The 13,867-nt window shown below is 37.5% G+C and overlaps 1 protein-coding gene across 1 annotated transcript in view; it reads left to right on the forward strand.

Moving 5' to 3' along the window:
• MALRD1 (MAM and LDL receptor class A domain containing 1) overlaps positions 1-13,867 on the forward strand; it is a 597,692-nt gene that overhangs the window by 73,171 nt on the left and 510,654 nt on the right. Inside the window, exon 13 of the mRNA XM_005687912.3 lies at positions 8,336-8,509. Coding sequence (XP_005687969.3) covers positions 8,336-8,509 — 174 coding nt within the window. The remainder of the gene's footprint in view (positions 1-8,335; positions 8,510-13,867) is intronic.

Here is a 13,867-nt window from a genome sequence, read left to right on the forward strand (position 1 = left end):
ACACAACTGAGCTACTGATCTGAACTGAACTGACTGAAGAGGTAAAACTCTCAGTTCATTCCCACAGCATAACAGAGAAGAAGGCAAGGGAACTTTGGAGTCAGATGAATCTGGTTCCAGTTTCACTTCTGCTACAGATGATATGCTTTGAGACTCAGTGTCCACTCTGGAAGCGTAGTGTTAGTAAACCTTCACATGGTTGTGAGAATTCAAATGTGATTAAATACAGGATCTGGGAAAGTATTTGGGACATAGTAGGTGTTCAATAAACATAATCCTTCCATTTTTCCATAACACTAATGTTTCCATTAGAAGTTTCTATCCTTTTGAGAGTTCTAACATGTCTCTGCGGAGAAGGCAATGGCACCCAACTCCAGTAGTCCTGCCTGGAAAATCCCATGGAGGAGGAGCCTGGTAGGCTGCAGTCCATGGGGTCCCTAAGAGTCGGACACGACTGAGAGACTTCACGTTCACTTTTCACTTTCATGCACTGGAGAAGGAAATGGCAACTCACTCCAGTGTTCTTGGCTGGAGGATCCCAGGGATGGGGGAGCCTGGTGGGCTGCCATCTATGGGGTCGCACAGAGTCGGACACGACTGAAGCAACTTAGCAGCAGCAGCAGCAACGTGTCTCTGAGCCTGTAGATTTCAGCTTTCTTCTTCTCCCTTTGCTTATCAGAAAATAATGAAGGGATCAGTAGTTCCACACACTAAATTCATTGCCTGGAAATGCAGGGTTACAGAATTAATTCAGGCATTCCTGGTGATAAATTACAGATCATTCAGAGGTGTAAATTTAATTATACTTTCAGCTTGATATAAGCCTGACTGAGAGTGCCTGCAACTCTTAATAGATTGTCCTACTCTGTTTTTTTCCTTTGTTTTTTTGTTGTCCATATCTTTGTGAAAATTTGGATTAAAACAATGGCCTGAACTCCACCTCCATCTTACCCACTTGGACTCTAGACACTACCACCTTCGGTTCATTTTAATTAAATCTGATGTGATAGATATAGATTATTTTTGGAGAACTTGTAAAACATTTACTTGCTCTTTAAAAGCACTTTACAGACTTACTGAACTTTAATTCAAGATCACATACCCAAGTAATGCAACTGCTGTTGTTAAATTCATTAAAGACACTGGATAAAAAGGAATGGAATGTATTAATTCTGCCTCTTTTACAGAAGTATGAAAACTAACATTAAGAACTTATTAGAAATTCTGAGACTCATGAAGAAATCATACAGCTCTCTTCTTTTTCAATATGATTTGCATTTCCCATGGTTGTGTGTGGGTAGCCGTTAATTTGCAGTCATTGGGATTGACCCACAATGTATGATTGTTTCCACTTGAGGACATTTTTCTTTATTGTGGCTTAAATTTGGAGCTTACCTATGGGAGCTATTGGGGTGGAGCCGCAGTAAAAGCAATGAGCAATTTAGATGCTTTGTTGTTTGTCTCTCAGGACAAAGTCCACCACCTTTGTTCTCAGATACTGATTCAGGGGCTTGCCTTGATTTGTGGAAAAATAAGAGGTTGCAGACTGCCAGCGGAAATCTTTGTTCCCTTTTAACTGCATCTGCTTAAATGTTAGGAATCTTTGAGTTAGAAGGATGGATATTTGGATTACTTCATAGTGCTTTCCAGCTTAGAATTATTATTTGATTGTTATAGGTAGTTCATAGTCTGAGATGCGCATAGCCAAAGTTCTCTCCCATAGGAGTATTCTAAGAATATACTATTTACTTTTTTAGAAGTCTGTGGTAATGTGTTTCTTTCTTTCATGAAAGTTACAAAATAAGCTAACAGAACAAATTCTCATCTTCTTCGGTAACCAGAAAATGCAGCTGATCTTCCTAATTGGAACCTATTGATCATAGCTGTATTCATGGAATAGCAAATGTTCTTTGTAATAAAATAATAAAGAGGGGCAGTGAGATAAGCAAAGTGGGGAACTTTGATATGAGTAAAGCTTTCATTTTATGAAATTATATGATTTTTTCTCTACATAATCATATCAGGCTAATGCAGCTAAGAATATTTTTTTGAAAGGACTTTAAAGGAATATGAAGCTTTCTTTTGAAACTTTTTCTAACAGACTTTTAGGGTCATTTTGCATGAATTACCTTGTACTTTATGTGTAGACCACACATGGCATCGACATACAGAACTGGTCCTGCAGCTATGCAGTATTCAAGGTGTGGATTTTTATTAAAAGCTTTAAAATCTCCTTTAGTCACTGGTGGAAATTTGGCATTTTTCCTTAAAATAGCTGGGAGATAGGACACACAGAACATGTGGAAGCCAGAAGCTAGTATTTCTTATTGCTGTTGAAATACTCTTACTGTTTTTAATAAATCAGGAAATATAGAATATGAAAGAGGTTTGTGAGAATATTAATATTTTCTGAGCTCTCATATCTGAGTTACTGTTTGAAAGACCAAATATCTCACTTCACAATTAAATACAGCAGAACTGGTAACATGAAGCTTTTGCTTTCAATGCTATTAACAGTTTATATGTTTGTCTTTTGTTTGTTCTAAATTCCTGAACACATATTTGCTATTCTAATAGTCTTTAATTAAAAAATTCTTAAAATTAAAAAAAAGTGAGTGGGTATATCAGGAAAAAGATTGATGAAACAAAAGATAGACTGGTTCCAAAAATAAAGTTTGAGGGCCAGGCTACATGTTTGAATCGAAGTATCCCAGCAGCCAGTGCAGAGAGAGACATGTGAGTTGTCATTTGGTTCAAGTTCAAGGAATTAAAAACAAAAGAAAAATAGTTCTTCTGAGACTCCTGAGTGCACACATACAAGTGTAAATGTTCTTTCTCTGACTCAGTGCACACCTGTTACTTCCATACTCCATGTGGATACTAAAGGGACAATAGAAACGCATGTTTGTCGTAATATGGAAAATATTTGCCAAAATATAGAACTTAGTGAAGGATACTAATAGCAGTTCAGTGTTAAGTGCTTCACAGCATGATAAAAATATATGTAATACCAGAATGGGTAGTCATTACCTTCTCCAGAAGATCTTCCTGACCCAGGGATCAAGCCCAGGTCTCCTGCATTCCAGACAGATTCTTTACCATCTGAGCCACCAGGGAAGCCCAATATGTAATATTATCTGTAATTATATGTAATGTATAATGTAACAACATATAAATTAAACATATAAGATATATAACATATGTATATAACATTTAACAATATAAAATGTAACAGTGATAACCCACTTGTAGCAACTCTCTCAATGAGTTTTAAAAGGCCATGTCTTATCATGTTCCCCTAGTAGAGTGATGAAGTCTTATTGAAGAGAAATTTAGGAAATTCATGGTGGGGCTTGAAATGGTGCCGTCATGATTTGTTCTCTGTTTTCTTTACTCCAAGGATAGTGTTAGATCATGTTAGAGATCATGTTTAGATCATGATCATGTTTAGATCATGTTAGAGATCCTGAGCTTCCCCAGTGGCACTGGTGGTAAAGAAGCTGCCTGTCAGTACAGGTTAGATGTAGAAGACTGGGGTTTGTTCCCTGGGTTGAACTAGAGTGGCTTGCCATGTATTCTTGTCTGGAGAGTCCCATGGACAGAGGAGCCTGGCAGGCTGCAGCCCTTCGGAACACACAGAATTGGACACAGCTGAAGTGACTTTGCATGCATGCATACATGTTAGGTATTCTAGAGGAAGCAATGGATTTTGAGGAAAGGTTGAGCAGATATTCTTTCTTATTGGACATGGTTAAAACACACCCAGATTAATCATTTAGATGAGAAAAGATTATATTTTACTGAAGACTGCAAACTTCCACTTAAGCTCATTCAGATAAAAAAGTCAATCAAAAGCACGATTATGACTCGGAGTCATAAGAATCACTATAGTGGTAGTAGTGTTAGTCACTTAGTCATGTCTGACTCTCTGCAACCCTATGGACAGTAGCCCACCAGGCTCCTCTGTCCATGAGATTCTCCAGGCAAGAATACTGAAGTGGGTTGCTATGCCCTTCTCCAGGGGATCTTCCCAACCCAGGGATTGAACCCAGGTCTCTATGCATTGCCTGTGATACAGTAGACCTGGGTTCAGTCCCCAGGTCAGGAAGATCCCCTGGAGAAGGGGATGGCAACCCACTCCAGATTTCTTGTACTCTAGTATTCTGGTAATGATAAAGGAGGATGTATGAGAGAGAGAGATGAACGCTCCCCCTCTACTACATGGACTTATTCCCAGCTGAATTTTGAGGAGTTACAGATATCTTGTTTCTTTCTCTCTTTTTTTTTTTTTTGTGTATACATGTTTTATTTTTTTGTCTTATTCTGGATCTTGAAGATACAACAGGTGTTGGAAACATCAGACAGGGGTTGATGTCTGTGGCTGAGAAATCAGAGATAACTGTGCTTTTGGAGAAAATGAGAAAAGACATGAAGATTTGACCAATAAGCTCCCTCATAGGGAAGCAAAAGGAGTCAAGAGCATAAGAAAGTTGAGGAAAAAGGCAGAAAATCCGAAGAGTAGAGTTCCGATTGGAGACAAACCCAAATCAAATGAAACAGCAAAGAGAAATAAGGAAGACATTATTTTGAGCTTCTAAATAATGTCCTGTTATATCTGTTACTAATAAGTAATTCCTAGTTGTTCCTAATCATATTCTTTAGTAGAGACTGGCCTTTCCTCTGGGAATATCACAGGGCCCTGCAGAAACAGAATAGCAAGGTTAGTTATTCAGCCTGCACTCAGTAACTAATAGTATAAGTCACTCGATAAGATGTCCTTTCTTTTTATAGTAAAATGAATGATTCAGTATTTTAAAAAATATATACAAATAATATAAAATCAGAGAATACAGTTAAAAACAGTAAACTAATTTGAGCTTCATTTCTTTTCTCTCCAATTTGCAATTAAAGGAATTGCTTTGTTGGAAGCTTTTTAAACCACATGAAATTCTCTTGAATAAATTGATTCAGTGTCTTGCATAGTCACCCTGTACATACAATCCAAGCTGTGGCTATGCAACTTACTTTACCCAGAAGAAATAAAAGCAAGCCTTTAATATTAACATTTTATATAACTGCTTTTTTTTTTTTTTCTTGGCAGTGGGGCACACCAGGTCTTAGTTCCCTGACCAGAGATCGAACTCTTGCCCCTTGCATTGGGAACACAGAGTCTTGGAGTCTTAACCCCTGAACCACCAGGGAAGTTCCTATATCCCTGCTTTTTAGTGAATCAGACATAAATCAAGATAGTAGTTTCCTTTAAATGATAATTAATAAATACATTTTAAATGGTTGTTATCATTTTAATATGGGCTTCCCTGTTGGCACAGAGGTTAAAGCGTTTGCCTGCAATGAGGGACACCAGAGTTCGATCCCTGGGTCAGAAAATCTCCTGGAGAAGGAAATGGCAACCCACTCCAGTATTCTTGCCTGGAGAGTCCCATGGATGGAGGAGTCTGGTGGCCTACAGTCCATGGGGTTGCAAAGAGTCGGACATGACTGAGCGATTTTCACTTTCACTTTCCCTGGTAACTCAATGGTAAAGAATCCACCTGCTAGTGCAAGAGATGTTGGTTTAAACATTGGGTTAGGAAGATCCCTTGGGGAAGGAAATGGCAACCCACTCCAGTATTTTTGCCTTGGAAATCCCATGGAGAGAGGAGCCCGATGGGCTGCAGTCAATGGGGATACAAAGATTCAGACATGACTTAGTGACTAAACAATAAGAACAACAACATGATTTTAATATACATGCTTGATAGTTCTTTTTAATAGAATTTTCTGTGATGAAAATTGTCTTCTGCATCCACTGTGGAAGTCACTAGCTACAAATAGCTACTGAGCATTTAAAATGTGATGATAACGGAGAGAGTGAATTTTTCATTTTGTTGAATTCATTGACATGTAAATAGCCACACTGTTTTTATATGCTTGTCATTATATGCTTAATTGTTCCTTTTCGTTCTCTCCCATAAAACTTTGAGGTCCCTAAGGACACCTGATTCCTTGTACATTTTACGGTACATGGCGGGGGGGTTTTCTCTCTATCACTGTCTCTGAAGGTTTTTAGACATTTATTTCTTTTTGGCTGTGCTGGGTCTTGCTTGCTTTGCAGGAGCTTTCTCTAGTTGTGGCGTGTAGAGGCTACTCTGGGTGGTGGTGTGCAGGCTTCTTGTTGCGGCGGCTTCTCTTGTGGAGTACAGACTCCAGGCACACGGGCTTTAGTCATCATGGTGTATGGACTTGGTTGCTCCATGGTATGTGGAATTTCCTGGACTAGGAGTCGAACCTGTGTCCTCTGCATTGGCAGAGGGATTCTTATACACTGTACCACCAAGAAAGTCCTATAAACCTTTACTTTAACACTAATGCTGATAGTCCTACTCAAACTTCCTTCTTTTCTTTAGTACCTATTACCCGACTACCTACTAAATGCAAATTGCCCTAGTTGGTTCTATGAGGAATTAACAACGTGCATTATGATTTTGAGTTCATGACATAATGTTAAACTACTAATGTGTATTACAGTGGGAACCACAGATGTTGACTACGTGCCTGTCTGAAGTCATAGCTGTATTAACTCTTGTACAGTATTTTTACCCTGACCAGTATTAAATTTGGAGATTCTGGGAGGTTTCTTGGTCTATACCAAACTAAATAATTCTCCTCAAATCTCTATCATGCCAATTCACTTTTAAAAAAGTAAATTAAATGCGAAATTCTAAGCTCTTATCCAATTGAATATGGATCCCATTGGCATTTACTCCTAATGCACTATTAACTTTGCACGGGTAATGTACTGAGAGACAATTGGACAGCTTGAAATTCTGATGCGGCATGCACAACTCTTCAACTAGGTTTAAAGCTCTGTTTTGAATATTTACAAAGTTGGAACATGCTGAAACTATAGCAGGGATCTAAAATTTAATTGTGGTAGGGGACCGTACAGCCTCTCTTTTCACAGAATTTAATTAAACACTTCCATTTGACTCTGTTTCTTGGCTTGCCTCAAGAACTGAGTGCAGGTGAACTTGGTGGTAGAAGCTGATATGAAATTGATGATCAGAAGGAGCAATCCGGTAGACACTGAAAAAAATGTGTACCACATTGAAACAGAGAATGCTTGATGTTTCAAACAGTTTTTTAGAAGACATTACACATTTTTTTCAACTTTCATCTCTACTGAAATTGGTACCCACAATGACATAAATGGGGTAATAAATAAATAATGCGTGTAATAACGTCTGTCCATGCAGCAAGGTAAAAGTCCAATGATTAAGGGGAGAGAGAAAAAAAAAAAAGCAGGAATTTTAAAAAAGCAGGAATTTAAAATGTAGTGAAACTGAAAAGGAGTCACTTTGAGTCAAAAGAGAATGATTTCATTTCTCAGGAGCCTCATCTCTGAACAATGCTCTGTCTTTGAAACATGAAGCATTAGAACTCTATGGCATAATGAGAGGAAGAAAAAATTGCTGTTGTGTCTGAACTTGGTTTTGTGGGTTTTTTTTCATGATATATTTTGTATTATATCATCCAACCACTGAGGCAATTAATTTTCAACTTGCCTTGTGTCCAGTCCTTAGTAAATGGTCAGTAAATATTGGTTGAGTAATGATAGTGCTGAATTCTATGTTATAGCTGCAGCTGTCAGCACCTAAAATAATCCTCTCTGTTTTCTCCACTACCTCGTTAACCTGTCAGTCCTTTGGATTGTGTCACCATTGATGGTGAGTAGGAAACGAAATGATCAAATCTAGGCTCCCTAACCGCAAAAAGAACATTTTCTAGTTAGATTAAATTATTGATAAACAATACTATGTGATCTCCCAAGGTTTTTGCTAATGTCACAACAAACAGGAATTAATGAAAAAGTATTCCTTGCAGTCTTCTTTTACTTGAGAAAATTTTGAAGACATCAAAGAGAATAGTAGTATGTGATTTTGTAATTTGAGTCAGATATAGAACACGTGTCTTCCTATATTCATAAGAAGCAAGAAAGCAAGAGAAAAGGGTCCTAAAATTGTTCCCTAATGATGTAGGTAAATATTTGTCCTCATACTTGTCTGAGCAGGATGTTGGTGTCCCATGTCTTTAGACAGCGCTATAGCATGTGTTTAAAATACCAGTTAATGTAACTGCCTTGAGCCTCTTCTTAAGGAGGGATCACAAAGGCTGGCAGAAGATGTACTTAGCATTTTCTGGGTCTACATATTTGGAGGAGAATTAAAAAGATGATATTGAACACCAAAGTAATTTTGGGTATTTTTAATTATAGAAGATCTACTGGGCATAAGTAAATGGAATGTTTATATCACTCAAACACACTTTTCACCAGGTGCAGTTTTGGTATCGTTTGTCTCAGCATTCACGTCTCTCACTTTTTACAAGAACATCTCTGAATGGCGATTTGCAGAAGCACAGTGATCTAATCGGAATCTCTGAATCTCAATGGCGACAAGCAAAAATCAATCTCATTGCAAAGGCTGGAGAATCTACTCTCCCTTTTCAGGTAAGCATGTAAGGGATGAACACAACTCAGAGGATGATGCTTATTTAATGCTGATCTTCCCAGACAATAGTAGAACACGTATGTCCCATAAGTTTATCTGATATTAACAAAGCAAGCATATTCACAGTCAGGGATAAGTAGAGAAGTTATCTTGACTGAGTACTCACGACTTAACTTGTGGAAGCAGAGCAAAAGTGGAGGTAAGGATTGAACAGGATGGCAGAGAGAAGAGAAATGTAATGGGAAAATATTTTTCTTAAGGATGGTGGAGTACATAAGGTAGTGAGAAAAATCTGAGCTGCACTCCTATTTGCTGTCCATTAATACTGAGAATTTTTATCACACTTTTATGTCATTTTCTTGGTTAAATAATGAAAGAAGGAAACTGTAGCTTATCAAATGGGTGCCCCAGCTTCCACCCTTCTGGACATGACTCTCTTCTGGATGATGTTTGGAAAGAGCTAGTTTAGTAACTAGATTGGATGGTGGAATCAGAGGAACACACACTGCCATCAGTCAGATGGTCTGAGTTCCCATCTCTGCTTAACCCAAGGGTTGCTAAGTGACTGTATACATTATACTTTCAAGCTTCAGATGTCCCAATTTGTGCGAACCACAGTGATAATAAAAGCAATATTGGGGAAGCTGAGTATTAAAGAAAATGTAGCTAAAACGGTAGCTATGAACATGGGCTCTTTAGCCTGAGGTTCGAATGCTGGTATATAGTCAGAGGGAAATTGCTTTATCCTTCCATGCTTCTGGATTTTTCTCTATAAATGGGTGCATGGAGGTAAGATTGTTGGGGTGTTCAAAGCCTTTGAAAAATAGCACACCTCATCTGCTACTCACTTCCTAACTGAGGCAAATACAGAGGTCAAACAGGGAGAACAAACTATTTTGGAGAAGATGCCTTTAGAACCTTCAGGGATATATTTAAAATAAGGACGTCCCTTGTGGTCCAGTGGTTAAGAATCTGCCTGCCAATGCAAGGGACATGGGTTTGATTCCTGGTCCAGGAGCTAACATCCCACTGGCCACAGGGCACCTAAAGCCTGTGCTCCACAACAAGAGAAGCCAACGCAAAGAGAAGCCTGCACACGGCAAGTAGAGATTAGCCCCCGCTCTTCATAAGTAGCCAAAGCCTGTTTGCAGCAGTGAAGAGGCAGTGCAGCCAAGAAATAAATTAAGTTTAAAATAATACTTCACCTCAGAATAAACAGCCCCACCCAGAGAACAACCAACTGCTAGAGAATCCAAGACTCAACCTTTGGGGAAACCATCTTATCCTGAGTGACTATGATATGTCACTGTTATCTCCTCAGTTGTAACAAATGCCCCCCTCTGATCGGGGGTGATGATGATGGAGGAGGCCATGGATGCTTGGAGGCAGGAGGTGTGTGGGAACCCTCTGTACCTTCCTCTAAACTGTGCTCTAAAACTGTCCCTAAAGGTGCTCTAAAATCTTAATAAAAAACAAAATACAAAAACCAGAATGTCCTTTGTTGAAACTGACTCTTTGAAAACTCATACTGTTCTTTCTGGGCTTCATTAACCTGTCACTTATTATTAAAGGGTTTTAGCATAGTATAGGTGTTTTTTTTATTTAATATTTCTTCTTTTGTCTTTGTTTTGCAGTGAAAATTGAGGTTGCTCTTTATTATCTGGGGACATATTAACTAATTTGTGGACTCATCAGGGTTTGGCGAGATTTTGTAATTTGGCAAACAGCCGCACTCTGGTGCTCTCTGTTTCCCTTCGCTCCCCTCTGTGGTGAATCAGCATCCTGTGGTGGTTTTTCTCTTTCCTAACCCGAGGGCTCCCAGTCAGCACCAATCAACCTCTTTTTTTTTCTTTTTTTAGTATATTTTTGGTCGCACTGTGTGGCATATGAGATCTTAGTTTCCCAACCGGGGATCAAACCTGGTACCCCCGTGCCCTGGAAGCACGGAGTCTTAACCACTGGGCCACTAGGGAAGTCCCAGGCTCTTCTTAATTGTTCTGGCTTTGGAGGGGAGTGAATGGCCCTGGGTTCTTGCTTTAAGCCTCAGCTGTTTAATTTGCCCCTGAGAAGGTAAGGGGTTTAGCCTGTGCCTCTGTTCCTTATGTAATCCTGTTACTTGGCCATAGTAAAGTCTTGTTTTAGAAACTATAGTCAGTGGAAAGAAAAATAAGAACTGTTTTCTCAGATTTCACTTTTCAGAAGGCTATTATAGGTCCACGGTCTCTAAGCAGCAATTTAGAAAGTCAAAATTTGGAAAGCAATAAGCTTTTGAAAAACAAATTTAGAGGCAAAATTTAACCTGACCTGAACCAGTTTTAAGCAGTTCATTTAGTGATGGGTTTGATGATAGAGAGCTGCCCTCGGTCTCTCTGAGGGCATCATGATAGATTTCAGATGAACATCCACAACTCTGAACTATTCAGATTTCAAATCCTAGTTGGACTCAAAGACTGTGGGTAAGGAATTGAGGTCTGTGTTAACATCCTGGTGTGAATCAGTGCAGATTTTATACACATTTTATAAGAGAGATAAATATACAGTCACACACATATATAACATGTGTTTTTATTGAATACATTGACATTGTTTAGATACATTATTAAACCTTTCAAACAAGTAGAAAGTACACAGAAAGACAAACACCCATGTACTTAAACTTCAGAATGAATTAATATGAACATTTTTGTTTGCTTGTCATGTTGATATGTTTGTTTCTAAAAACACAGCTTTTATCTTCTTGGTACCCTTTTCTACTCCATTTCTTATCCTCTACAAACAAAAATGCTAAAATTATGTTGTTTTTAACCTGATTTTTCTAAGTGTGTTTTCAGAGTTACAGAAGTATGCGTGAGGAGTCTAGCTAGATGTAGTTCTGCTTCATTCTTTGGTCAACAGCAAACAGAAAAGATGTTATACCTACAAAGAGTCGATCCAGCTCTTACATATTCAAATATTTAAAGTTTATCTTCTTGGAAACAGGCTCCTTTGGCACTTCAAATTTAGTGGACTGAAGTATTTAAGGGTGACCTTCTTCATTGCCTGACCATCAGTTTAATGCGGCTAAGCATATATTTGTACAGAGTTATCTAATCCAAACATTGGAAAGGAAAAAGGCATGGGACTGTGTGACCTCTCCATTCTCTTGTAGCCATGACATTCAGATTCAGTGTGGTCCTTTTCTGTCTCTTGTACACATCACAACAGAATATAAATTGCTCTGATTTCTTTAGGAAATCAGTGCCTGGGTTAGGTAGGGCTTTCAGTCTTCTAGTAGAAGTGGATTTGGCTTACTGTTTATTTTGCAAGAACAGCAAATTAGCATTTTAATATTCTCTCCATTGCCTTTGAAGTTTTTATTGGAAGAATATAAGTCACATAGTGCACATTGATAGTATTTTTTTTTCCGATCTGTTTTAACTGTTCCTACTCATTTTAAATATTCAGCTTTTTACACAAATATATTCACTTAATTAGCAATTTGTTTCCTAACTCTTCTTAATTTCATATCTAGAAGTGGTACTTTTTCTGAATACTGTTTATTGATTTCAGGTTGATCTGTTGTCTTTGAGTTTGCTACTAAAACATAACCATGTCATATTTAGATTTTATTTTAAGATGACCATTTTGTGGAATTTTCTACAATAATTTTCACTCTTGATCAGTGTTGATGGTATTAAATCAATAACAATTTCCTGACATTATTTGAGGATTCAGTGAAGGGTAAGATTTATAATGCAAAGTAAAAGCTGGTCTGGTCTCTGTCATATTGCTGTGTCCTGGCCTTCTTAGTCCAGGGCTTCATTAAATCTTCTTTTGCCAGGTAATTCTGTCCTCCAGCATCTCTGAAGACCAGTTATCTCTTATTTCATGGTAGTGATGATGATCAGCATAATCATCCATGGCTCAGGTTACACATTTTTCTTACTCAAAATGTGACCTTCAACCAATAACTTCAGCTCTCTCAGCTCTGTTTCCTTTGCTTTAAAATGTGGACGAAAATAGCACTGTCTTCACAGGGTTAAAAATAAGTGAATGTATTTTAACTTATTTAGCTTACTCCAGGCCTGGCATGTTAAAAAAAAAAAAAAAAGCATCCAAGCTCTTTAGTAAAAGTTTGCTGTTGATCTTATTTTTAACACCACCGTCATTATTTAAAAATTACTGTAGTCCAGTTTTTCTTTATTTTTTCTTACCATATTCCCATAGTGTCTGTTTCCCCTTAGATTCATATTTATTCATTCTCATTATCCTTTGTTTAAAACGAGATATCAAAGAACCAAAATTTAAATATTCTAGTTGAATATTTCTCTGGAAAACCTTCTCTCAGTTTTGCAGATGTAAAAAGTGATCACAGGACTGTAAACAATGTTTACCATTGCCGTGCTTCCTGAAAGCAAAAACAAGAATTGATTCTGCTCACTCAGGGGGTAATATAATATAATTGAATATAACAAAACTCAGCAAGATCCTAAAAAATAGTTTTAGAAGGAAAGATATTTACATATAATTAGAAATTTTAGTTCTAAAGTTACCTTCAGAATCTTCTTAAAATTAGGTTTTTCTCTCTGCCTTTTTGCATGGTAGAAGCATCTCTTCTAAGCAACCTTTGGCTCACACAGTGATTATTAACTGATACTGTAGTCCTCAGGGGGAACTGCCTTCAGTGACGAAAGATCAGCTTGGTTTAAAGCAAGTAATGCAAAATAGAAACAGTGAAGATTTTGGCACAATCAGGTGAAATTATTTACAGATATGAGATATATATTTTTAGAGGAATTATAACATTTTTCTCTACTTAAAATTGGAGGATTTTAATTAATCCAGATCAAATTGTAACTGTTCATCACATATTCTTGCATTTAATTATATAGAGGAAAGCAGGCAAAGGTATAGATGACCTAAAACTGAAGTTTAGTATTACCTCTCTGCTGAAACTTTTTTCTGAATTCTCTCTCACATTCTTGGCAGAAGTAATAAAGTGCTTTTCTTTGATTCTCTTAGTATCTTATGCATATTTCTTATATAGTACTTATGGTATAGTTTAGGTGTCAATGTGTCTTACCGAGTTAATTTTAAGGTCTTTGAGCTCAGAGATCCTCCCTGATAACATGGAGATGCACTTACTAGCCACTTGCTAGCCTGGACTAGTGGTCCTGCTATGTGTTGTTAAGACTCTGCACATATTTTTTTTTCTTTCTTTCTTCTTCTTTTTTTAAATAACAACATAATGTGAGTGATTAACAAGAAAGAAAACAAATTATATTAGTCATTGTTTAGAAAGTTAGAATAAATTAAACTTAAGTAGATGCCTCCAAGTGCTTTACCATATGAATATTATTAAACATTGCAAGTGGTTT

Source organism: Capra hircus, chromosome 13 (genome assembly GCF_001704415.2).
Source record: "Capra hircus breed San Clemente chromosome 13, ASM170441v1, whole genome shotgun sequence".
Taxonomy (NCBI): domain Eukaryota; kingdom Metazoa; phylum Chordata; class Mammalia; order Artiodactyla; family Bovidae; genus Capra; species Capra hircus.